Genomic DNA, 26,358 nt, shown 5'->3' with positions numbered 1-26,358 from the left:
AAGGTCCAACACCAAGAAAAATGGACTTTCCACTGGAGGTTCTAGGAAGAGGAGAGCTCAAATCAGTATGATTGAGAAACCTCCCAAGAGCCTCTGCCCGGGACAGGAGAAGATGCTGAGGCCTTCTCGGATGAGCTTTCCTTTCTTCTGTCTTGCTGAGGTATGGACTTACTATTTTTTCTTTCTGTAATCTGAGCAGAAAAGCAGGGAAAAATATTGGCTACAACTTTTCCATCTGCATAAAAACAACTATGTTTCCCATTGGAAAAGGGTTTCCTTGGTAACCATCTGTGTGTGTGTGTGTGTGTGTGTGTGTGTGTGTGAGCACATGCATGCACTACAAAGCACAGAGTGGTGTTCTTCGGCAAAGCGTGTGCTGTAATCTAGTTCATCTCTTAAAAAATCCCTTTTGTTCCCCAATTATAAAAGTAATATGGTGAACAAAATTTGGAAATCACTAACGGTAATATAAGAAAATACAATACACCCCAAAATCACCAGCCAGAAATAAACCACTATGGGCATTGTGGGTATTTTTGTCCAGTATTTTTTCCATGTTATTTGTATACCCTTGTTTTAGTTTCCTGGATTCACAATAGGAATTTACTGGCTCACAATTTTCAGCGGCTAGAAGGCTGACTAACTCCTGGGGTTGGCATCTTCTGGTTGGCGGGCAATCTGGGTGGTTCTTTGGCTTTTCCATGTGCCTTTCTCCCCTGGCTTCCGTTGACTTCCAGCCTCCGGGTGCTCCCATGAATTCTCTCCGTGGCTTCTCTGTCAGACCTTCAGTAACTGGACAAAGACCCATCCCGACTCAGGTGGGCCACACCTTACCTGGAGTAACTTCATCAAAAGCCCGACTTACAATGGGTTCACACCATTGTAAGAGCATGTTTTTCTGGGGTACAGAATGCCAAGCCACCATAATGCTTTCTTAAAAAAAAAGTTGAAATCATACTGGATATACTATTTCTTAACCTGCAGATTGACTTATAATATGAAATCTTCCCATTTAGTAAATTTTCTTCTAAAAGAATTTTAAAAGTTACACAGTGTTCTACTATATCATAATTAATTTAACCACCCCTCCATAGGGGAGATATGGTAGTTTCAGTTTCTGTTATAAAAAATGTTGAGATGAGCATCCATTGTCTGTTTTGCCAATTAATTCCTTAGTATGAATATCTGCAAGTTGTATTGTTGGGTCAAAGGACATGGCTGTTTTAAAGGACTTTGATACATCGTGCTAAATTACCTCATAAAGTGCTATCAATTCATATTCCTCCACCACCATAAGGCAGATAAGAGTGCCTGTTTTGTTACACACTAGTCAACATGAAATCCTTTCATTGATAAAATCTGGCAATGATCTTTTAACTAATTTTCCCTTTCCTTCTGTAGCATTTGTAATTTGGCACGGATGTAAAAATTTCTTGGCATTGAATTGCTCAAGATGACATATTCGCTATCCTAGTGGTTGCCTCGTTCGTTCCTAAATCAACCTTTTTAATTGGCCTTGCCTATTAATTTTTTCCTAATGAATAATTAAAACCTTAGCCGAGCAGATGTATTTTTCAGACAGTTTTCTGACAGCAAGGTCCAGTTGTTTGCTCCATTGGCCTCGCTCAGATCACACTGCTCCTGGTCTGGGGTGGAAGGGAGGGGTCTAAGAACATGGATTCCAGAGTCCAATGAACCTGCATTGGAATTCAAATAATCTCTTATTAGCTGGGTGACCTTGGGCAACTTACTCATGTTCTGTCTTCTGTAAAAGAGGAATAACATTACTTATTCACAGGATTGTTATGCATATTAAATGTTTGGGGCAAATTGAGTGCCTAAAACACGATTGTGGGGATAATGCTGGAAGTCCCACCCACGCTGGCTCTGCTGGCTCTCAGGTGTGGCCTTCTGCCACGCTTGCACCTGCAACCTGAGCTCCAGCCACATTTGACTGTCATTCATTTTCCTTCCTCGGAACCTTTGTATTTGCTCTTTTCTCTGCTACAATACTCTAAAGCAGGTGCTCATCAGTGTTCACTGAATAGTAATAAGATGATTTTTAGCATCCTAGGCTGGGGATTTTTTTTTTCACTTTCTTAAAGAAAGCAAAGTGGTTTCATGCAAGATTTACTCTGATGGGTCAAAGCTGTGAACACAGGTATTAACAAGAGAGAGCTAAGGTTGGCTGCAGGGTTACTTCAGCATCTGATGTTTATTAAGGGCTCTGATACCAACTAATCTGGAGAGAATCTCTGCTTCCCAACCCAATGGGAGTGAATCTCCAGTGATGTTTTAACTGCGCTAAGCCTCAGTTACCTGCATGTCAAATGGGAATAAAAATATCCACCCCAGAGGGTTGGCTTCAGGATTTAAAAGATAACCCATGAAGTACCTGCAAATAGTGGGCGCTTTAAAAATGGCAGTTATTCTTGAGTTTAAGAAAACGAAGAACTAAGTAATGTTAGGCTCTAAGAAGGAGGGACGGAAGGAGCAATTAATATAAAGTTTTGTTTATTAACTACCATTAATATTCAAGGTCCCTATTGTGCATGTGGACATTATTGATCTATGGTACAAGGCTCTGTCCTCTTGGGCTTTGAGAAAGACCATCTCTTTCTGCCTAGATGTTTTTGGATGTATAACATTAATACTTCATTAATTGTGGTGGAGGGGCGTTGTGTGTACATCGGTGTCTCATTTGATGCATATAATTAAACCGCTTTTTGTTGGGAGCGGAAGAAAATTGGGCTTTCCCAAAGAAAAGCAGCTTGCTCCCAAAGTTGCTAACAGATTGCTTCTTAATTGAATTTGGGAGGTGAATTATATGGTGAATTAGAAAAAAGAACAACTCTGAATTTAGTGAATTGTTCCATAAAGGAAACTGTGGGATTGAATTGCAAATGCTGGTTAGAAACATTTCATCCAGGCTCATGCATCATAGGCTGCTGACCTCTGCTGTGTCGCAGCCAGGGTTTGAACAGCCTGGAGCTCTCTTTTCAAGGCCTGAAGGGCATTCTTTCCCAGAGACCAGCTGTAGGCCTGGGTTTCTTATGCAAAAGAGACGTTTGAATAAACCCCTGTGACTAATGCAATCTACAAGGTCTTTGCATATCCTCTTACTGAAGAGATAATTAATCAAAGATCAAATATGAGGATATATATATATATTCAAATATTTTTGTTTTGCAGCCACACCCAAGGAAGAATATATCTCCACACTCTGAATTCCCCAACTCCCTCTCTTTGTCTGCAACAGGCTGTATTTCTCTTTCTTGTTCTGTGATGCCTACAGCTGGAGTTATAGCCATAGTCACACCTGTTTTACTCATTTCCCAGATCTTACTGAAAGAAAGGAGTACTTTCTAGTAATTGAGATGTGAGGAATGGCTGGTCTTAGTGGTTGGTGTGTCTGTCTTCAGCTCCATGTCTTTTATTCCTGGTGTGTTTGGGAGGAAGAAGGCTGAATGTAAGACAATATCAGGAGAGGAGGCTTCATTTTACCGGGTTCTCTGAGTGGCTAATCTCAACCTTGGCTGCACTTTAGAATCATCTGGGACACTTTAAGAACTCCCAGAGCCCAGGCCACACCCAAGACCAATTAAAGAGGAACCTGGGGGTGCCAGTCATTGGTATTTTTGAAAGCTCCACAGGTGATTCTAAAGGGCAGCCAAGCTTGAGAGTAACTGCTCCTGGAGTAGCGTCCTCCCCAACCCCCTTCATAAAAGCTGATAACGACAGATTTTCCTATTAGTAAAGCTGAGTTGGGAATAATTGACTTCTCTTTTTAAATGCTGTCTACCTGACCCGTCCATCCATCTATCCACCTATCCATCCAGAACATATTTTAATGAGAACGTACACTGTGCAGGCACAATAGTGAATATTCGTTGTTGGACAAGACAAGTCTCTTCCTTCAAGATGTTAAAATGTAAAAAACTAGACTGGGGGGGATATAGCTGAATGAACAGGAGATCCCAAGAGCTTGTGAGGGCTAAGATGTGAATAAGCCAGGAGGGGCAACAGGGCAGCTTTCCAGAGGAAGAGTTGAGGGACCAGCCGAGAGTTGAGGGACCAGATGAAGTAGTGGCTGTGGTGGACAAGGATGCATTAATAAGAGAAAAATAGAAATCCAGAGCCCTGTAAGCAGCTTAGGGTGGCTAAAGCACAGAGCGGGAGTGGGGGAGAGTAGCAAGAGGCAGGCCCCAAGGTTCCGTGGTCCAGGAGCCTGGCAGGGCCTTGTCATCGTCAAGGGACCCAGTAGCATTAGGAATTGGAATTCACCCCAAGGGCACTGGGGAGCCTGGAAGGGTTTTCATCATGGGAGTGGCCAGAACACTTGAACTCCAGGAGATCCCAGCTCCCAAATGGAAGCACAGGGTCCGGTGCCCTCCACTTGTTCTCCTTGTTCTCATTTCTGAGGCTGAGTAGGAAGAGCACAGGATTGGATGTGGGACGGGATATGCCTCCAGCCTTTGCTGTTAACTAACCATCTCTGTACCCTCAAATCGGAGCCTTGGTTTAATTTGTAAAATGGGTCTTTATGAGGCTTGGATTACAAAACTCAAGGAAAACATTTAGCACCACTCTTAGTACACTTGGTCAGCACCATAGCTGGCCCTTAATAAACACTGTCTTTTTCCATCTCCATGTACTGAGGGAGTGCCTGGTCATGACCCTTGCCCCCCCGCCCCCCAGCTATTGCCCTTGTTATAGCCCCAGGTAGCAGAGGGCTAAGGCCATCAGAAATTCTTGCCCCAAATATCAGTCTCCTTCCGTTTGCTCCCTTAAGCACAGCCTCCAGCTTTACTTGACCCAGGGCTGGGCTCTGGTCTATTTGTTGCTTTTGGCAGGAACCAAGCAGGTTTGAATTGACCAACCCTCCACGCTGGGCTTCTGGTGCTGTAAGGAATCTCATTGCAAATCCCAGCCTCTGGGCCCCTCTCTAGTCTTCTACTAATAGTCTCTGCCACATCGAAGTCCTGTACAGTTACAAAGCCCTTTCATGTCCATGGATCCCCATCTAGAGCACTCAGAACAAAAACCAAAATGTTTTCAGAGAAAAACATTTTTCTCTGCTTCCTCCCTGACTTGATGTCCTACCACTTTCTTCCCCACTCCATCCATTCCAGTCACACCCTCCTCTCATTGCCAAGCCCTCTCCTACCCCAGGGCCTTTGCCCCCATTGTTCCCTGTGGTTCTTCCCCAAATATCCTCAGACTCTCTCCCTCACTTTTTCCAGAACTCTGCTCAAATGTCACACTGTCATAATCTTCCTTCTCTACCTCACATGAAATGGTCACCCCCTCAGGCCTAAGCACTCTCTGTCCTCCTCACCATCATTTACTTTCTCCGTAGTACTGGTCAACAACCAATTTTTTATATTTACTTGCCTATCTGTATATCATTTTCTCCTCCACTCACCATCAGAATATAATTTCCCTGAGGTCAGGGTAAAATTTGTTGAAAGTCATGTCTTGAGCAGCAGGAAGAGCATCTGGTATTTAGCAGGTGTTTGATAAATATTTACTGCATGAGCAAACTCCCAAACAAACCCATGACCTCATTTGGTCCTTGCAACAGCCCATTTGACAGATGAAAAATACTAATGCCAAAGTCTTAGCCAAGTTACAAGCAGATGAAAGCTTAGCCAGACTGGAAGCCTCTACTTCACTCTCTTCTTCTCTCCCCAAATGGCACATTCCTCTGCTGGCCAACGATGTTCATAGCATCAGGATTTCCCCTGACCTTTAGCTCAAGAGGAAATGATATCGCAACTGGAAGAATACCCAGAGGGTTGGGAGCTGGCAGTGAACGCCCCGGCAGCTGCAGGGAGTGTGAGAGAGGATTCTGAGCTGGCCAGAAAGTCAGTGCTATGAGCAGGATGAAGGGGTGTAAAAATATCAGCATGCCCCATGCTGCTCCAGACACAGAGCCTCCTATATCTGCTTCACTTTAGGAGGACACTTCCCTCCAGGAAGTACAGTAGCTGCAGCCCCTGCAGACATAATAGTCACAAAGAGGGACACCAACTCTGTGTATCAGGAGCTGAGACATGAGACCACATGGCTGTCTCGAGTGGTCATCTAGGGCCTGAGGATTGGGTCATGTCTGGGAGCATGGTGCTGTGGGTGTGGCCCTTCACTGAAACCTTTTTGCTGCAGAGTAGAAGAAAGCTCACTGGGGGCTCTGACCAGGAGACCCATGTCCTGAGCCCCCAGCTGTCTATGGGCTGAGAGATCCTGGGCTATTACTCAACCTGTCACATTGTCCTCTGATGTGAAATGGGGTTACACTCTGTGTGCCACACACTGTTCTAATCAGTGTCAAAGATGATATGGGAAAACTGCTTTGTAGCTGTAAGTTTCTATATAAATGTAAGAAATCATTTTGTGTTTGTAAATAATGTCCTGTAGCTATTTTGAGGTGGTCTCATATGTACAAATAGCATCTCCTGGACAGTCTTTGTTCTCAAATCCACTCCCACCTGAGCCTTCCCCACACCAATGAAAGGTGTTATCATTCACCTGGTCACTCAAACCCATCTGAGGCCCTTCATTGCCTCAATATCTAACCCACCAGCCACTCCTGTTAGCTCTTCCTCCAGCTATGTCCTTAAAGGAATGGGTCCCCACCGTTCTTTGGCTCTTCCCAGCCCAAGCCCCCGTGGTCTTCACCTGGACAGTGGCAAGGATCCTGACTGATCATCTGGATTCCACTTTCTCCAACTGCATCCCAGAGATATCTTGGTGAAACATATGAAACATGCCCCTCTTCTGCTTTAAATACTTGGTGGGGTTACTATCATAAAGTCAAAGGTCACAGCTAGCCAGCAAGGCCCTTGGGATCCAGCCTCCCTCTCTGGCCTTGCCCTCTATAATGGTTAGTTTAAGGTGTCAGTTGATGGTGCCCAGCTATTCTGTTGCTATGGACTTAAGTCATCAGCATATGAAATTCATTCATTGCATTCCAGCAGCCTTAGTAAACTAAAACAGATTTTGGTACCAGGAGTGGGGTGCTGTTACATTTGTAAATACCAAACTTGTTGGATAAGCTTTTTAAATTGATTAGGAAGGATTCTGAAGAATTATGGGGACCTTGATAGAGAAAGCCTTTGTTGCTTTGAAGAGACTGTTGGTAAAAATATGGACTCTAAAGACACTTCCATTGAAGCTTTAGAGGAATGTGTTGTTACAGATTGGAAGGAAGATGGCCCTTGTTTTGAAGTGGCAGAAAGTTTGGTAAAATTGATTCCTGATCCTGTATGGAAGGGAGAATTTGAATGTGATCTGTAGTTGGCTGAGGAAATTTCCAAGCTAATGGTGAAGGATTCAGCCTTGGTTCTCCTTGAAGCTTATAGTAAAATGTAACAAGAAAAGGATAGGCTGAGGACTGAACTTCTGGGTAGAAAGAAACCAGAAATTGATGGTCTGGAAAGTTCTGGGCTTCCAGAAATGTGAAACCCCAGAGAAGAGTGCCGTATGTGAGGATTTAACCAATCAGTCATTATAGGACTTTCTTCTCCAAGGTTTGGAGATGGAGTTATCCAGAAAGGATTTGTAGAAGATCCTATTGTCTGCTGGGATCTCTGTATGTTGCATGCCAACTTAACAAATTTTTTGTGAGGACTTTGTAAATGGAACCACTGCCATTCTGGACTAAAAAGGACAGAATAGGGACAGATTGAAGGAAGAATGGCCTCAGAGGCAGAAGCATGGAACCTAAGGTCTGAAGCCAAGAAACCTCAGGCCAAGAGAGCAGATCATCCTGTGCATGTGGAGAAGCTGTGTTTACCCTAAAGGCAGAGGGTGGACCTTCCACCTTGATGTTCAGGAAGAGTTCTGGTGCCCCAGGCCTCAGAGAGGGTAGAGCACATTTCCCAGAGATTGTGGAAAGCCTGTCTGCCACCCCATTGTTCTGAAGGGTTTGAGCGTGTGACCCAGAGATGGCAGAGAATCTGGGTGCCACCTAGATGCTTGAGGAAGGTGGGCCGAATGATAGGTGGCCTCCCCAATGTTCCCCAATGTTGCAACCCTTATCCCAGTGTTTGGAGAGAACAGGGCTGCTGCATAGGCTCTTGGAAAGGGTGGGATGGCCACTTTCCAAAGGACTGAGGATGAATGGCTCCCAGACTTTGAAATCTAATGGAGTTTACCCTGCAGGTTTTAAAAATTGTTTAGGTCTGGTGACCCCTGTTTTCCTTCCAATTTCTCCCTGTGGTAGTTGTTATCCTGTGACTGTTCCTTTTTTTGTATATTGGAAGCAGATAACTTGCTCTAAGTTCACAGTTCCTCAGCCAGAGGAGAATTTTGCTTTAAGACAGACCATACCTGTAACTGACTGTGATGAAATTTTGTAGTATTTTTGAGTTGGTATTGTATTCATATTGTTAGTGAAATGACTTTAAGGCTTTTGTGATATTGTGATGAAATGAATATATTTTGTATATGGAAAGGTTTGGTGCATTGTAGGCAGGACAGATGAGCATTGTTAGGGAAAAATGTCTTTTGCTTTCTATTTAGAGTTGAACTATGGTTGACAAGGCATGGACTCTGTAGTACTCTGGTTCTGGTGTCAACTTGGCCAGTTGATGGTGCCCAGTTGTTCTGTTGCAGTGGACTTAAATCATCAGCATGTGATAGTTATCTATGACTGATTACATTTGCAGTCAGCTAAGGGGAGTGCCTTCCACAATGAGTGATGTTTAATTTAATTAACTGGAGGCTTAAAAGAAAGAGGTCAGAAGAGAGCTCAGCAGCTCAGGCCCAGACATTTGGAGATGTGGAAAGGAGTCTCCTCATGGAAAGCCGTTTGAACCCAGAAGCCTGGAAGGAAGACCAGCAGATGTCACCGTGTGCCTTCCCATGTGACAGAGAAAGCCGGAGGAAAGCCAGCTGCTTTTTCTCCAAAAAACTGTAAACTTGTAACTAAATAAATCTCCTTTATAAAAACCAGTCCATTTCTGATGTATCGCATTCTGGCAACCTTAGCAAACTAAAACACCTCCCTTGCTCTCCACAGTCTGCCCCTCCCCATGGCCTGTTTCCCGTCCAGGTCTGTGCTTATTCTTCTTTCAGCTGGGGATGCCCTTGCCCAGAGCTCCATGGGGCTTGCTCCTTCTTGTCTTCAGGTGTCCATCCAGATGTCACCTCCTCAGAAGGCCTTCTCTGCCCACTGTATAAGCAGCACCTCCCGGTGCATCCTACCACATGCAGAATCTGATCTTCCCCAGAGCATTTTCTGAGCCTGCGATTATCTTATTTATTTATTTCCTACTACTGTTTATTGTCCCACTCTCCTTCTAGAATGTATGTGCCTTGAGGACAGGAATCCCACCTTCTTGTTCCCTGCCGGATCCCTGGTACCTGGAACTGTGCCCAGCACATAATAGATCTAGTAAATATCTGGTGATTGACCATCTTCCTGGTGCAGACACTTGTTTCCATGGTTTAGAGATGATGGTTGCATTCATCACTCTCTTTTACTGAGACAGCATCCACAGAGTCTAGTTTAGAAAGTGAACAGATTAATTTTTAAAAGGAAACCAACCCCAAACAGGAAGCCAGAATGCCTGCCTAAGCAATGGCAGTAGTAACCACACAATTAGGCATTCTGTATGGGCACTGATAACATGCCCCCATGAACCTCACCAAGTGGGCTCAGGAAGAGAAGAGTGGGTTCTGTTTGCATTTGTTCTCCTTTATGGAGATGGGGTAAGAAAGCTGGCTTTGGGATGCCTTATTCATTTCGTAAATTTGATTCTGTGAGCCCTTGAACTGATCAAAGAGAGTAAGACTTGTATTCATCTGTTCATTGTGTGTGTGGTTAGAAGAAAGCAGATTCTTTATTTGTCCTTGCATTAGAACAGTGCCCAGCCTGTGGTAGGTGCTCAATGAGCCTTTGTTGAACAAAGCTTCTCCAATCCACTGGTGCTTCTGATTGTCTCTATGTGACCAGTTTGCTCCCTCAAGTCTTGGTCTTTGTGCAAAGACTGATTTGGCCTCATGTTTCTTTCTTTATCTGTTCTTTTAGGTGGGCTTGAAGAACAGCCAACGGAGAGCTGGTCAAACCTGACTGCCAAGAATGCCAGCAGCAAGGAAGCCAGAAAGGGTAATGTGAGACCCCATTCAGACCAATGGGTACTTTCTAAAAAAACTGTTGTGAAATATATAAGACATAAAATTTATGATTTTAACCATCTTAAAATGTACAGTTCAGTGGCATTAATTATATTCACAATGTTGTGCAACTATCACCGCTGTCTAGTTTGAGAACTTTTCATCACCCCCAAAGACACCCTCTACCCATTAAGCAGTCACTACCCCCCACCTCCCTCCAGCCCCTGGCCATGGCTACCTTCTATTGTACTCTTTACTTACTATCTTAGTAGCTAAAATGGACTAGAAGCACTGATGGCTGTGGGCAGAGGGAGTGTTTTCTTTTGCTGAGTGGGGCCAGGGGAAGGATGGAGGGGTGATATTTGATTGGTTGCACAGGGACTGCTCTCTTGGGTTGACTTTTTCCTCTAGAGCTTGGCTTGTGAGTTGAGGTCCTTGAATGACTAAGAGAGGAGGAATGGTGAGGTTTAGGGAAATAGTTGTATGAGAGCATCAGTAGGCATAGGAGGCAGGGAAAGGAAAAGAAAGCTGGGATGGGAGTTGCTAGGGGAGGGTAAAGACTAGAGACTCAGTGGGCTGCTAAGGGAGGGGGCAGGGGAATTGCTGGCTGTGGACAGGCGCCACCAATCCGTGGTGAATGTGGTCTTTCAGTTGTTTCTAGCCTTGAGATTATGGCGCAGCATCTCACTTGAAGCATCTCACTTTTGGAGAAGCTTTTCCTTTTCAGAAACTGCTGGAGGAGAGGGGCTGCTGGATTTCTATCTGGCCTGCACCCTGCAGGAATTAAGGCTCATAGCTGTCAATAGCCACCACATTTTTTCTACATAAAATTAGCTGCAGAGGAGAAGGAATACTTGTAAATGTCAGACTCCTATGTTTCAGGGATGGAAATATAGAGATGAAATCACTGATTGCTTTATTTTATAGTTTGCTTTAATGTTATGTTTTTACATATGCATGTGCATATATAAATATAGGATTTAACACACAAGCATATATGCAATTATATCACCACATAGGTTTTTAAGTGTCATTTTTCCCTTTCCTTTTAACTTAGCCACCCCCTTTGCTGCTTTTTTCTACATACCAGCCCTCCACCTTTTCCCAGGTAATACATGTTAACAACTTTGTATGTGCCCTTTCATATTTTTGTCTATGCACATGTATTCACATATATACATGTGTAGAGATATACATAGGCACAAATATAAATGCATATGAACATATATACAGACATAGGTTTTTGTCATTACTTTTAAAAAATGGGATCATATTCGATACATATTTTTTATGCATTCTGCCCTTCTCACTCATCAATGCCTTGTGGGAAACCCCTCGAAGGCACTTACTTGGTATAGCTTACATTCATCCTTTTTAACAGTCACAAAACCTTACTGGTATGTAGATCTATACATTGGATAAAGTATGGTACATCTATACATGTACCTTACTTTATCCAATATTACCCTATTGACGAGCATTCACTTGCTTTAATTTTTTGCCATCATTAACAATGCAGCAGTAAACATTCCTCAGCATATATCCTTCCACACTTAGGATGCTTTTAAAAGATGTTACTAAATGGCACTTCAAAAGATGCAACAGAGTACGATGAACAAATTCGCATTTCCACAGCAATGTTCCCCTTTCCCCATATGCTCACTGACACTAGGTATGATCATGTTTTTAATTTTTGCCAAGCTGATGGGTATAAATGCTAGTTTGTCATTACTTTATTTGCATTTCCCCGACTGCTGATGACCTTGAGTGCCTTTTCCTCCATTTGGCAGTGATTTGGCCATGTTCTTCTATGACCCATCTCTTTGTATCCTCTGCCTAATTTTCAATTTGATTTCCGATCTCCCTGTTGTCCATTTGACTTCTTTTAGAGAGAGGCAGGTTTTTTGGCTCTTCCTCTCTGCTCCCACCCCTGCATTTGACAAACCTGCATTTGTTTTTCAGCTACACGGATGCTGGGAGTGTGTGCAAACTACCTTTAAAACCTGCTGTTTTCTGCTTTGCTTTGAGTGTCTTAGTATCCCAGGGCTGCCTTCGCAAAGTATCACACACTAGGTGGCTTAAAACAACAGAAATGCAATGGCTCCCAGTTGTGCAGGTTTGAAGTCTGGGCTCAGATGTCTGTGGGCTGCACCTCCCTTGAAGTCTGTAAGGAAGAACCTGTCCCATGCCTCTCTCCTGGCTTCTGTCGGCGGCTTGCCAGCACCCCATGGTGTTCTTTGCCTCGGTCATCCGTGGCCTTCTCCCCTGTCTCCTCTCCCCTCTTAAAGGGACACAGGTCACATGGGATTAGTGCCCACTCCAATCCATTTGGGCCTCATCTTAGCTAATGACGTCTTCAAAGATCCTATTTCCAAGTAAGGCCACAGGACTGAGGGTTAGGATCTGAACGTGTCTTTTATGGGGACACAATTCAGGAGTATCAAAGAGCATTTTGATTACAAGTCCTCAGACTCCCCAGATGTCTGGTAAACTCAATGGCGCTTCATTTTAGCCACAGACAGCCACCACTTGGTGACTGAAATGGGGCGTTGCTGGCGGTCCTTTTGGGGTGGAGTGTAGGGATGTGGGGATGAAAGCCAGAGGGTGTTGCTGTCAAACTGCAGCGATACAGTTTCCATAACTAACCCCCCCCCCCATTTTAGTGACCTATCGTTGCGTAGAAGCCGCCCTACAACTAGTGGCGTCAATGGTTCAGTATCTCTCATGCTCCTGCGCATAGACTGGGCCCAGGGGGGTAGTTCTTCAGCTGGGGTCACTCACCCGTCTACATTCATCTAGCGGCTGAGCTGGGCTGGAAAGGCTAAAAAAGCTTTAGTCGCATTCTTGATGCTATAGTGCACCTCCGTGTGGCCCCTCTTTCTCCACTGAAGTCTGTCACTGTCCAGTTGTCCAGCCTGAGTTTCCTCACAGCACGGTGGCCAGCCTCCCAGAGGCAAGAAGCAGGAACCAGAACTCCCAGAAAGCTGCTTCTGCCACATTCTCTTGGTCAAAGCAAGCCACAAAGCCAGCCCAGGCTCAAGGAGAGGGAAATAGATTCCACTCTTTAATGTGACAAGGGACATGAATTTATAGCAATGAGAGGAGTTGTTGGTGTCCGTATTCGGACACTATCTACTACCCTCTTTCATTGCATCTTACCAGCTCACCAGAAATAGATAATGTCAGATTTTTAATATTTACCAGTGTGATGGTTGTAAAATGACATGACCAAATAAACCCGGACTGTTGGGCGTCCTTGGATTTGAGTCCCAGCTCAGCTAGTTAGTAGCTGTGACCTTGGATAAATTACCCAACTTCTCATATGAGGGTCTATGAGAATTGGAAATGGCATGTATGTGAAATGCATAGCCAGGTGCTCAGTGGCTGTGGCTCGTCCCCTTTGTCCTCCCCACCTCCACCTCCAAAAGGCCTGTCATCCCGCACTGAATGCACATCATCGCTTTTGGACTGGGATCCCACAGCTGTTCAACAGCTGCACAGAAACACAATTAAGGAGGACAGGAAGGAATAAGGCTGCTGCAGCCTATTAAAACTGTCTCCAATCTACTTGTGCATAGGACCCAAACTGCAACGAAACTCAGATTTTTTTTTAAGGAGGAGGATGATAACACCTGCCACCCCCTCCCCTCCCCCCACCCAAACTGGCTAATCCCTAGTCTGCAGCCCCTCAAGTGACCCGGCTTTGGTTGAGGAAGATATAGTCAGTCCCTCCACTTTGCATTACAGTAGCAGAAAAGCAGGTCTTTAAATATCCAAGGCAACCCTGAAGAGGAGACCCAATGGGGAGGTGGGGCATGCTGTGCTGTCCTATCCTGCCATTCGCCCCCCGCCCCCCAAGACACTGTCAGGCTCCAGCCTCGGGTGCCTCTTGTTTTTGTTTGAATTAAAGATAAGATAAATAGTGTTAATCCTAAATTCCCCTTTAATCACAACCCCCCTCTTCTGCTTCCTCCAGAGAAAGAGACCGCCCAAGCAAGAGAAAGGATCTGAGGGAAGCCCCCAGCCTGCTGGCTTCGGCAGTGGGTTTATTTCCTGGCATTATGTGGCTCCTGTCAGCCCTGACGGTGGGGATCTGTGCTTCCAGCTTTGGGGTAGGGGGTGTCTAAGAATAGCTCACTCAGCAGCCTCCTGCTGACCGTTTGGTCAGAGGTAAGGGCCCAGCGTGCATTTCGGGGCTGGTAATGGGATTAATGAAATGGAGTGTGTAACTGCTCTGCAAATGAAGCTGTGACTGCTTTGATAGTGCCTGCTTTCCAGATCCATATTCATAAAAAAGAATGGACCTTTCACTTTTAGTTAACAGTCCCCAAGGGCTTTGTGCTGCAGCAAAGAATAATAGAATCTGGTTACATGGGAGAATGGGGATTCCGCAGGTTTGTGCACAAAGCACCACTCAGCCCTTGAACTCCTGAATGTCACTTACCCGGGTGCATCTGTAAGCCCTGAGCCCGACCAACCTTAGGCCTTCCTTCTAGCCCGTCCCCAAAGGCAGCCCTTCCACGTGATTGCAGCCGCTCACCCTTCCTGGCACTCATTCAGTGCTCACACCACCACCGTGTGGCACAAGTAAGGCACAGAAGGGTGAGTGGCATGTCCAAGGCCACACAGGTAACGAATGGGCAGCATTTGCCTTGCGCCCATGTCCCCCTGACCTCAAATCCCTTGCTCTTAATCTTTGGGCAACAGTTCTTAAACTTGCCTGAGCTTTCAAATGACCTGGGGAGCTTTGTCATCTCCAGATGCCTTGACTCTACTCTAAGCCATTCAGTTGAGTCGCAATCTGAGGACAGGGAGGCAGATGTCAGAATTTTTAAAAAGCTTCTCTGTAGATCCTCATGTGGGGCCAGGTTTGAAAACCATTGTGCTGAATAATCAACTGTCTCTCTTCTTACTAAGGGGTTGCTCCTGAGTCTTTCAGACTTGCCACATGCAAGGTGGGACATTGCCCTTGGCCCTGCTGTGAGGGTTGTGTGGACGAATGGGCTATCAGAGCATTTGCTTCCACTCTGGGAGTGACCACTTGCCTAATCTAAAAATTGCAGTTCCTCGCTTGAGAAGGCTGTGTCCAGCCTGATTCTGTTTATGACACGGGTGTGCCTTCAGCTGGAAAAGGACCATTGAAGAGCAACTGCTGCTCTGCTCTTCCAGGGAGTACAGGATTCTTATCCAGAGCCAGAAAATCTAAATGGACTTCATCCTCCACCCCACCCCCAGCGTGTTAAATCCTTTCAGACGCCCCTGAGCTCCTTTCAAATGCAGGACTCTTGGCCATAATAAATAATAACATCCTTCTATTTGGACTCTGATTCCAGATAGTAGTAATCCAGGAAAATCCAATAATGACAGTTGCATTAAGATCCTTCTTCCAGGCTAGGCAGAACATCTGTTTAGACATATTTTTAATCGGCAAATGCTTCCTGTGTTGAGTTCTCAGCAAATTGAATTTCTCATTGGACCGAGGGGAAGCTGTCATTCAATAACCCATCTCTGGAAATTTACACCCGGTCTCCTTCCAGCTGCACTTGAGATTTTCCCATGCTGACTCGGTTGCATAAAACTGGCCCTTACAATACTGGGTCACATATATAGAGCATGGCTTGTCTGAGAAACATGGGATGTCTTAGCGATATTCGCTTGGATAGAGAAGTATGTTTGCCCATTATTCCCCCAAAAAAAGTTGGCGGCAGAAGAAAATTAAGAAACTTGTTGAAAATCATATGGGAAATGAATAACAAACTTCCACTTGCTACATCCCTGCTTGCAATTACTTAAGACATGATGATTCTCAGGATGTATAAACATTAAGGGCTCAGCATTGCCAACATTTTGGAGAGGTTTCCGCCACACAATTGTTTGGACTGTTGGACTGTTTATTTTTAGAATAACTTGTTCATTCTTTAATTAATTCATTCAAAATACAAAAATACTGAATGATTACCACCAGCCAGTACTGTGCTAGATGTGGAGAATAGAATGGTGAACAACCAGCCTCAGTTCCTGCCCCCATGGTGCTTCCAGTCTACTGGGGCAATATACATTTGAAATCTTGATGCGTTTTGTCTAAGGCTGGGATGGTAAATTAGAGTACCAGGAGAGGCCAGGCATGTAATGCAAATGGGTGAAGTAGGGCTGGATCGGACAAAGTAGAGGGAGATGGTGGCAAATGCAAGGAAACATTCCTGGCTATAGGGAGCAGGTTCTATTTAGCTCCAGTGGGTTGTACCGTAACAGAAGATGGACACACTGTTGCCAGACTTTTCCATTTTTAAAGAAAAGCTAGAAAATCTGAATTCTTATGTAAAACCCCTTGATTTTTAAAAGTCGGCTTCTAGAGTGAGTTTTTTAAAAAACAAAAAACACAATGTGGGCCAAAAGTGTCCAGGCTAAACAAAACACATCTGTGGGTTGGATTTATCCCCAGGGCTACAAGTGCATGACTTCTGTTCTAGGGGTCCTAACAGTAAAATGATTATTTTCAGGTTTAAAAATATATATCAGTGTTCTGGTTCTGGCAATAAGGCTGCCTGAACAAGTAAGGACTCCTTATACATGGAAATGGTGAAAAACAAAAAACACAAAATACTTTCTCCAATTAAAAGCACAGAGTGTATTTCAAAGGAAACAAAGTTAAATCACTATGATCTAAAGAACAGGGGATGTAAACCCAGAGAACTAAGCTCCAGATGGTGTTACAGCTTTGCAGAGTTCAATGGGCCTTGACTGGGATTTGAGAGCTTGCAGGCTGCTGTGCTAATGCCCACATGGGCAAGGGAAACATGGCTTGGTCCCACAATAGGCAGAAAGTGGGGAATGAAATACAATGTAAAAAATTAGTGCCCTCAAAGGGCTTCCTACTCATTAAAAAAAAATAGACTAGAAAACTTCTCCCCTCTAGCTTAGAGGAATGGCAAAAAATCTTACTATCTTTCTTATGCTCTGAGTGGGGGTAAAATATCATCTATGAGAAACTGAATCCCAAAATCTGTTCCCTGTGCAGGTATGACTTCTCAATTTATACATCCTATATATGGAAACGCTAAATTGATAAATTAATACAGAAATTGTCCTGGGGCCATAAAGTTCCAAGAGACCTGGCAGAAAAAAACATGCAACACAGATTTACAACCTGGATCCATGGCATATGGGACTACTGAGGAAAGAAATAACCTCCCTAAAAAAATGAACTTAACATAGAAATAGTAGATACACAAAAACTTAATATGTGAGGGAGAATCAGCAGACAGAATAAACTGGAGAATTGATATCCCAATATCTAGAAGTAATAGAACAAATAATCTAAAATAGATTACAATAAGTAGCCCCAAATGACTAGACAGTCAGAGGAAGAAACTGGAACCATAGTGGGAAAAAAAACCTAAACACACAAGACAAAGTGAAAAAAGAGCAGACAGATTTTAAAAAGCACTAAACAAGGCTTCTAGAAATGATATCTATATTCATTGAAACTGGATGGGATAAATAGTATATTGAACACAACCGAAGAGAGAATTAATGGAATAGAAAAGAGATCTGGGAAACCACATAAATTGCAGCACTGAGAGATATAGAGAGACAATATGAAAAAAAGGTAAAGAAACATGGAGGACAATGCAAGACTGAATGTGCAATCAATAGGAATTCTATAAGGCAAGAGAACTCCCATGAAGAGACTGGGAAAGAGGCAGTATTTAAAGGGATAATGAATTAGAATTTTCCAGAATTGAAGGAAGATTTGATTTTTCAAGAACCAGAGAGTCTCAGTCAGGGAAGTAAATCCACCTCTAGGCAACCATAATAATATTGAAGAACACCAAAGACAAAGAACAAAAGAAAGAAAACAGAACACAAGAAAAGAGGGTTAACAGGTGAAAGAATGAATGCACATTGAACTAACAGGAGGCCTTGCACTGGCACGAATGAAGACAAAAGACATTGGAATCATATCTTTGGAGTTCTGGGGAGAAAATCCCTGCCAACCTAGAATTCTATGCGGTCCCAACTAAACATTGTTTCAAAAATAGAGTGAGGATAAAATAAAGATATTTAGAGATAAGGAGTAAAAGAATTTATTATCATAATGAAAGAATATTTGAAAACTCATATTCTGGAAGAAGTGGGATGCAACAAATACCAATCAAGGAAAAGGAAATGGTAAGTAAGTAAATATAAATATAAATCTGTATTGCAAACAATGAAACAAGCAAGCAAACCGCAGCAATAGCATCTAATGGGGGGGAGGTTGTAAAATAAAATAAACAATAACATGAAAAATTGGAGGATCTTTGATAATGTATTTTAAGACTTCTGCATTTTTCAGAATGAGAATGGACATTCTGAATTCTTCACATGTATCTTCTAGTTCACCAATTCCTTCTACTTTGTCAAGTAAAGGATAAATATTAAAAATTAAAGGTGATACTAAAGAATAGAAAAGGGGTAATAAAAATAAAAAGTAAATATAGGACTATTTCTTAATCTAATAGAAAGTAGGAAAGGGGAAAAAAAGGAGCAAAGAAAAAAATGGCAGAAAGAAAACAGAAAACAATGGGAAGGAAATAAGCCCAGGTATATCAGTTAACAAGATAAATATAATTCACTTGTTACAGAGAGTCTCTCAGGTTAAACAAGTACAAGGAAAAAACCTTGGTCTTTGTGGCTTATAAGAGCCAGATCTTAAACTTTATTACACTTCACTACAAACATCAACAAAATGCAAACCTAGTCCTCTAATGTATAAAAACTTCTGCACCATGACTGTGCTTAGGTTTATGTGTCAACTTGGCCAGGTGATGGTGCCCAGTTGTCTAGTCAAGCAAGTAGTGGCCTAACCATTCCTGCAAAGGACATTTCGTGGCTGGTTAATAAACCAGGAGGCTGGGTATTAAATCATCAGTCATTTGATTGCATCTGTGGCTGATTACATTTACGATCAACTAAGTGAGTGTCTTCTGCAAAGAGGGAATCCAATCAGCTAGATGTAATCCAATCTCCCTTGAAGACTTTTAAGGGAGAAGAGGAAACTTTTACATTTTCTTCAGCCAGCCAGCCAGCCAGCCTTTCCTGGAGAGCTCATATATGACCTCCATTGGAGTTGCCAGCTAGTGAGGTGCCCTGCACAGTTTGGACCCTCAGGGTTGTGTGAGACACTTTTATAAAATCTCATATTTACAAATATCCCCTGTTGGTTCTGTTTCTCTAGAGAAGCCTGACTAATACAAACACCAAGTGGGATTTACTCCAGGTATGCAAGGCTACATCTGAAAATCATATCATATAATCCACTGTACCAACAGGCTAAAAAACAAAATTCATATGATCATATCAATTGATGCAGAAAAAACATTTGACAAAACCTAATGCTATTCATGATAAAAATGCTCAGCAAGTTAGGAATACAGGGGGATCACCTCAACTTGATAGAGATTATCTACAAAAACCCTCTGGCTAGCATTACATTTAATGATGAAACGCTGAATATTCTCCTCCTAAGATCAGGAATAAGGCAAGGATGTCTGCTTTTACTACTATTTTGCAACTTAGCTCTGGAAATTCTTGACTGCAATGAGCCAAGAAAAGAAATAAACAGCATTTAGGTTGGAGAGGAAGAAATAAAAGACTGTCCATCTTTTCAAATGACATGTTTGTCCATGTATAAAACCCCAAGAAACCTTCAAAAGCCAACAAACTAGAATCATTAAGTGAGTTCAGAAAGATTTCGAATATAAGACCAACATACAAAAATCACTCACATTTCTATATACTAGCAATGGGCATGCAGAAACCAAAAGTAAATGCACCATGACATTTACTATCACTGCAAAGAAAATGAAGTGTGTAGGTGTGCCTTCAACAAGACGGGTGCAGGATTTGTAAGCCAAAAACTTTAAAATGGGATGAAGGAATTCAAAGATGACCAAAATGAAAGAGGGAACATGCCATGTTCATGGATTGGAGGACTCAGTACAGTAAAGACATCCATTCTCTCCAAATTGATCTAATGTAATTGCTCTACAAATTCCAGCAAAGTTTTTGTAGATATAGACAAGCTTATGCTAACATTTATATGCAAAGACATATATCCCAGAATAGCTAAAACAATTGTGACAAAGAAGAATAAAGTAGGAGGAATCACTACTAGATATCAAAGCATACTATAATGCTACAGTATTCAAGGCTGTGTGGTATTGGTGGAGGAATACATTTGCAAATCAATATTGGAACAGAATAAAGAATCTAGAAATAGAGCCCCACAAATATGTTCAGCTTATTTTTTTCTGACAACATTGCAAAAGCCAGTCAATAGAGGAAGGATAACTGTTTTAACAGAGGTGCTGAAACAGTTGGACATCATAGGCTTTTCACCTCCCCCAAGTTTGGACCTTGCTGTAAACCTCATACCTTACAGAAAACTTAGTCAAAATGCATCATGAACTTGAGTATAAAACCTAAAACTTACAGAAAAAGAATAAAAGAAAAATTTTGGGATCAAGGGTTAGGGAAAGAATTCTTAGACATGACAATAAACATACAACCCACAAAAATAAAAATTAATAAATTAGACCCCATGATGTTAAAAAAAACCTTTTCTCTGTAAAAGCACGTATGAAGAGGATGAAAAGGCAAGCTGCAAAGTGAGAGGAAATATTTGCATATCACTTATCCAACAAAGAACCAGGATCGGAAATATGTAATGAGCTCTCAAAATGCAACAGTAAAAGCAGACAAATATAATTACAAAATGGGCAAAAGACAAGGACAGATATTTTACCGAAGAGGACATAAGATGGCAAATAAAAATGTGAAAATATGTTCAAAATTCCTGACCATTAAGGAAATGCAATTTAAACCACAATAAGCTATCACTTATCTGTCAGAATGGCTGAAATAAAAAATGACAGTGCCAAATGCTGACGAGGATACAGAGAAATTGGATCACTGACATACTGCTGGTGGGAATGTAAAATGTGTAGCTATTCTGGGAGCACGGTTTGGCAGTTTGTTATAAAGCTGAATAGTCAATTACCATTTGGCCCAGCAGGTCCATTCTTGGGTGTTCATACCAGAGAAATATAAAGTTATCTTCACACAAAAAACTTTTCATGAATGTTCATAGCAGCTTCACTTCTATACCCAGAAACAACCTAGATGTTCTTCAAAAGTTGAATGGTTAAATGAAAGATGGTATGTCCATACCATGGACTACTATACAGCAATGAACAGGAATGGACTATTGATGTACATGATGGGTGGATGAATTTTCAGGGAATTATGCTGAGTGAGAAAAGCCAATCTCCAAAGCCTACGTACTGTATGAGTCCATTTACTTAACATCCTTGAAATGACAAAATCTTAGAAATGGAGAAAAGAGTAGCAGTTGTCAGGGTTTAGAGATGGACGGGGGTAGGGAGGGAGGGAAGCAGATGAGATTGTACAGTGGCCGGATGAGGGTCCTTGTGGTAATAGAACTGTTTAGTATCTTGAATCAGGTGGTGGGTACACAAATATGCATGTGATAAAATTGTATAGAAACTACACACACTCACACACAGTGTGTACAAGTAAAACTGGAGGAATCTGAATGAGACTGGTGGATTTAACCAATGTCCATTTCCTGTTGTGATATTGTAATATGCAAAATGTTACCGTTGGGGGAAACTTAGTAAAGGGTGTATGAGCTCCCTCTGTATTATTTCTTATAAGTGCATGGGAATCTTCAATGATCTCAATTAAAATTTCAACTTAAAAAAGTTATTATATACAACAAAACACCATTAAACCTCAAAATTATGATCATTGCAAAGTTTGTTTTAATGTTTATTGTGGGAAATGGAATTTATTCACAGAATAACACCTACTGAATGACTCACACACCCACAAAAAATACTTATACAAAAAGATTGAAAATAAATGGATGGAAAAAGCTCTGTCAGGCAAACTAATCAAAATAAAAAATTGGTATAGCAATATTACTATCAAACAAAATAATCTTTATATGAATGAGCATTATTATGGATAAATAGGGCCACTAATGATAAAGGAAGCAATTCTGCTGCAGCATTGTGAAACTTTTATGTACCTAATCGACATAGCCTTGAGCTATATAAAGCAAGAAATTAAGAATAGAGGAGAAAATGACAATTCAGTAACTGGTATGCCAAGTAGCCAAAAATATCTTTAAGTAGAAGTTTTAAACGTCATATTTAGAATCCTTCACCCGGCAATTAGGCAGTTCCCATTATTTTAAGGATACATGGAACATTATAAAAATCAATCATGTACTGGCTGCAGAGGAAGGTTCTAAGAACTGATACCTAGGCGTGTGAGCCAGAATCTATGGTCAGGAGACCAAATCCATCCTGCCATCTGTTTCTGTAATTAAAGTTTTATTGGCACACAGCCAAGCCCATTCATTTACGTATTACCCATAGCTACTTTCATGCTACAATAGTCAGCTGCTGCTTAGTTTGATCTACTTTTCCGTACTATCATCTGAGAGTTGAGCCTGCCCAGAGTACTGAGTGGAACAGATTTCATGTTTCATATACTTGGATTAAATCTTGCATTTCAGGAGATCTGTGTACTTGCAATAAATCTCCTTTTACTTAAGCTAGATTGATTGGGTTGCTATTTTTTTTACATACAAACAATCTCTGAAAATGATGGGGTCTTAGCTGAAAACAAATTCTCCCTTGGGCAGAAACGATGTATCATTTAGATTCCAATCAGAAAACAGAAACCACTCTGGGTATTGCAACAGATAGAATTTAATCTAGAGAATTTATTTCACAAAGGAGCAAAACAGAAGATAATGAGGCACCCCAGAGAACTGGCGAAGATAATAAGCTGCTGCCACCTTAGGGCTGGAGCAATATAAGGTAGAATCCTAAATCCTGGAGCTGGGTGGAAAATTGGAAACATGGTGGCAGCTGGGAACCTGCCAAGAGGTGCGTCTAGCAGGAGCTAGACCCATAGAAGAGGCACAGAGATGCTTCCAGAGATACCACCAAAAACAGAAAGGAGAGTAGGAATGTACTGACGTCTCCCCCTTTTATGGCCTCTTTATGCCAGTCTATCTTATCAGCCAAACCTGAGAAATAGCATGTCTTGTAATGGAGCAATAGCAGGGATGAGTAGTAGCAACAGAGACTGTATGACCAACATATTGCATGATTCCATTTGTATGAGCTGTACAGAATAGGCAAATCCATAGGGAGAGAAAGAAGATTAGCAATTGCCAGAGCATGCTGGGAAAGGGAAAATGAGGAGAGACTGCTCATGTAGAGAGGTTTCTTTTGGGGGCGAAGAAAATATTGTGGAATTAGATAGTGGTGACAATTGCACAACTGTGTGATAAACTAAAAACTACTGAACTGTATACTTAAAAAAAATTGTATACTTTAAAAGGGTGACTATTATGGTGGGTGAATTGTATCTCAATTTAAAAAACTAAAAAGAAGCTGGAAAAGGAATAACAGAAAAAAAATAAAAGAGAAGCAATAAAATTAACAAAAAAAAAAATAAAAATAAAAAGAATATCAAAACCAAGAGCTGATTCTTAAGGGCAAAATAGAAATAGTAAAGAGAAAGTGCTCCATGTAAGACTAATAAAGAGTTTTAAGCAAGGAGACCAAAAACAAAATCTTTAATTATCTGAGTGATGAATAAAAATGAATGTGGCTCACTTCTTTGGTGACCAGAGGGTTAAGGGATCCTGTTTCCTAAGTCTACCTCTGCTGTTTCCAGGGGCCTAATGCTCAGGCTCAGAGCTTTAAATTGAGCGGAACTTCCATTTGTTTCCCACCCTCCTCACTTTTTTTTTTTCCAGATGTGCAAAGAGACAGGGAAGAACTGAGCGGCTGTATGAGGCTTTGCTGTTTCCAGGGGTTAACCTTGCAAAGATTGTATATGCCCAGCATCACACACTGAGCCACTTTCTTTGTCATACTAGTCAAATTATTTCTAAAATTTGCAAAATTGATGCTATTAGGCCATTAATAGATGATACTAGGTCTCCAGTGTCAGAGGATGGACTCTTCTTGTTCCCCCCACCTGCTCGCAGCTCTAAGAGAAAGCACACCCCTCACTTCGCCCCAGTGGACCCTCAGGCTCTGAGCTGTCTGGGCCCACTTGAATCTGAGGCCCACCAGCTGCACTTGAGCCCATGAGGCCTCTTTCAATGCCTGGAACAAGGCAGAATCCCTCCAATCAGAGGTCAGATTCACTTACCCTTCCTCTGCCTGGTAAAATCCCTCACCAGATCCAACACCTTTTTTTGTACATGTGTTTTAAGACTCTGAAATGGAATTCACCACAGCTGGGATACACAGGAGGCGTAAAGGGGCAAATACATGGTAATATGACTGTCTTGCAGATGGCCAGGAGAACTCCGGGGAAAGGCACCCAAGGGCCTGGAATGCCAGAGCTGAGACCGTCTCTCCCCGGGTCCGAAGAGCCACAACCTCAAGGACAGAGAGGATCTGGCCTGGAGGGGTCATCCCCTACGTCATTGGAGGGAACTTCACTGGTCAGTTGCCCCCACAGACCTGCTATGAGGCTAGGTGGTTTGTCTCCTTAGAGCTAGAGAGTCCTCCTAGGAGGGACTTGGGGGGAACTGGGCAGATACGTGGGGCCACAGCAGTTCTGCCTGCCCAGAGGGCAAGGTCGGGGGAGGCCCAGGGACACTGCAGTCTCTGCAGGGGCTGCCTCCTCACAGATCGCCTTCCCAAGGCTGCCTGCAGGGGTGACGCAGGACCCCGTCTTGAAGGGAAGACAGGCAGGGTTTGCACAGTGGGTGTGAGAGGACAAGCCCTCTGGGCAGAAGTGAGCAGTTACACATGGTGGGTCCTGTCCTCTGTCTGGGTGAGCTCCCCGGACCTCACGGTACCCCACCAGTGCCCCAAGCTGTGCTCCACGTGGTGGCCAGAGTGGGCCAGTAGACACCGTGCCTGGGCCCAAGTCCTGGCCTCACACTTAGCAGCAGTATGTCCTGGGGCAGGCTCCTTAACCTCTCGGTGCTCCCTCTTTTATAAATGGGAATGATCATCTTTTCTACCCCATATGGTTGTTTTGAAAATTAAATGAGTTACTATAGATAAAGCACTTAGAATAGTGCCTGCGTGTAGTATTATTTGCCATTATTATTATCATCAAAACATGTGATTCATCCAGTGGCTTCCTGTTGCCACTAGAATGAAATGAACTTCCCGACCACTCTCCCGAGTGGCGCTAACTTCCGGCTTGTACCTTGTCCATTATCCTCTTTCTCCCTCAGTCCCTATGCTCGAGCTGCACCAGCCAAATACCTTCTCTGACTCCTCTCTACTGCCACCAGCTGCGCTATCCCAGCACCCCGTTTTATAATCCTTATAGCACTTACTTCCACCTGAAATTATTTTACTTATGCTCTTGTTGGGTTTATTTTCCTCCCTCCACCCAAGATCTGTGCAAACAGAGATCTTTGTTCTCTCTCCTTTTCATATCTGTATCTCTGACACCTGGAGCAGGGCCTGGCACATGGGAGGCACTCAACACACATGCCCCTAGCAGGCCCGCAGCCAGTGTCAGCCGAGCGCCCGAGGGAGATGCTACACTCAACTCCCTGCTCTGTGCTCTCGGTGCTGACAGCATTCACAAATCCTTTATCTCGCTGTGGCTCTGTGACTGCTTCCATGAGCGGTGGTGGCTTTAGCGGCTGCTAGTGACTTGCAAAGCTGAGGATAGCACTGATGGGTCAGGTAGCGAAGGAACCGAGAAGATCCCCAGGGAGCCAGCTCTCCTTGGGGGCCAGGCCCCTTCCGCACTGCTTCCTGGCCGCAGTGTGCAGTTCCTTTCAGTCCCACTGGCATTGACCGAGGACCCCCCCTGGTCCCGGTCCCAGATGATGAGGTGCTGGTGATAGAAGGTGACCAAGGCTTAGGGACCCCCTGGTTCTAATAGGAGAAGAAGATATGTGCATAAATAATTGAAATGTGGGGATTATAAGCAGCAACCAACTTTCGTTCTTTGGTATCTTAACTGTGTTTTGGGGACATCTGGTGTATTTTTCTGACCACAAATTAATATTACCCTCATGAAAATTAATTTTGGAGAGAGCTTAAGTGAGGATTTTATATTATTCTGTAACTAGTAGAATTGCTGTTGGGGAGTGAGTGAGCGATGAACAATTTAGACCAGAAGTCTCATGGTGTCAAAACAAAACAAAACAAAACAAAACAACCA

At 42.9% G+C, this 26,358-nt stretch overlaps 1 protein-coding gene across 6 annotated transcripts in view; it reads left to right on the top strand.

Annotated features, from left to right (window-relative positions):
* The window catches only part of TLL2 (tolloid like 2), a 143,257-nt gene that overhangs the window by 59,714 nt on the left and 57,185 nt on the right, over nucleotides 1-26,358 (top strand). For all 6 annotated transcript variants that reach the window (XM_077125600.1, XM_077125599.1, XM_077125601.1 and 3 more), the window contains 2 exons: nucleotides 10,034-10,111; nucleotides 24,512-24,664. In XM_077125600.1, coding sequence (XP_076981715.1) covers nucleotides 10,034-10,111; nucleotides 24,512-24,664 — 231 coding nt within the window. The remainder of the gene's footprint in view (nucleotides 1-10,033; nucleotides 10,112-24,511; nucleotides 24,665-26,358) is intronic.

The sequence above is a fragment of the Tamandua tetradactyla genome, chromosome 13, assembly GCF_023851605.1.
Source record: "Tamandua tetradactyla isolate mTamTet1 chromosome 13, mTamTet1.pri, whole genome shotgun sequence".
NCBI lineage: Eukaryota > Metazoa > Chordata > Mammalia > Pilosa > Myrmecophagidae > Tamandua > Tamandua tetradactyla.
The sequence above is the reverse complement of the archived record's forward strand: the minus strand, read 5'-3'. Positions and strand labels throughout refer to the sequence as shown.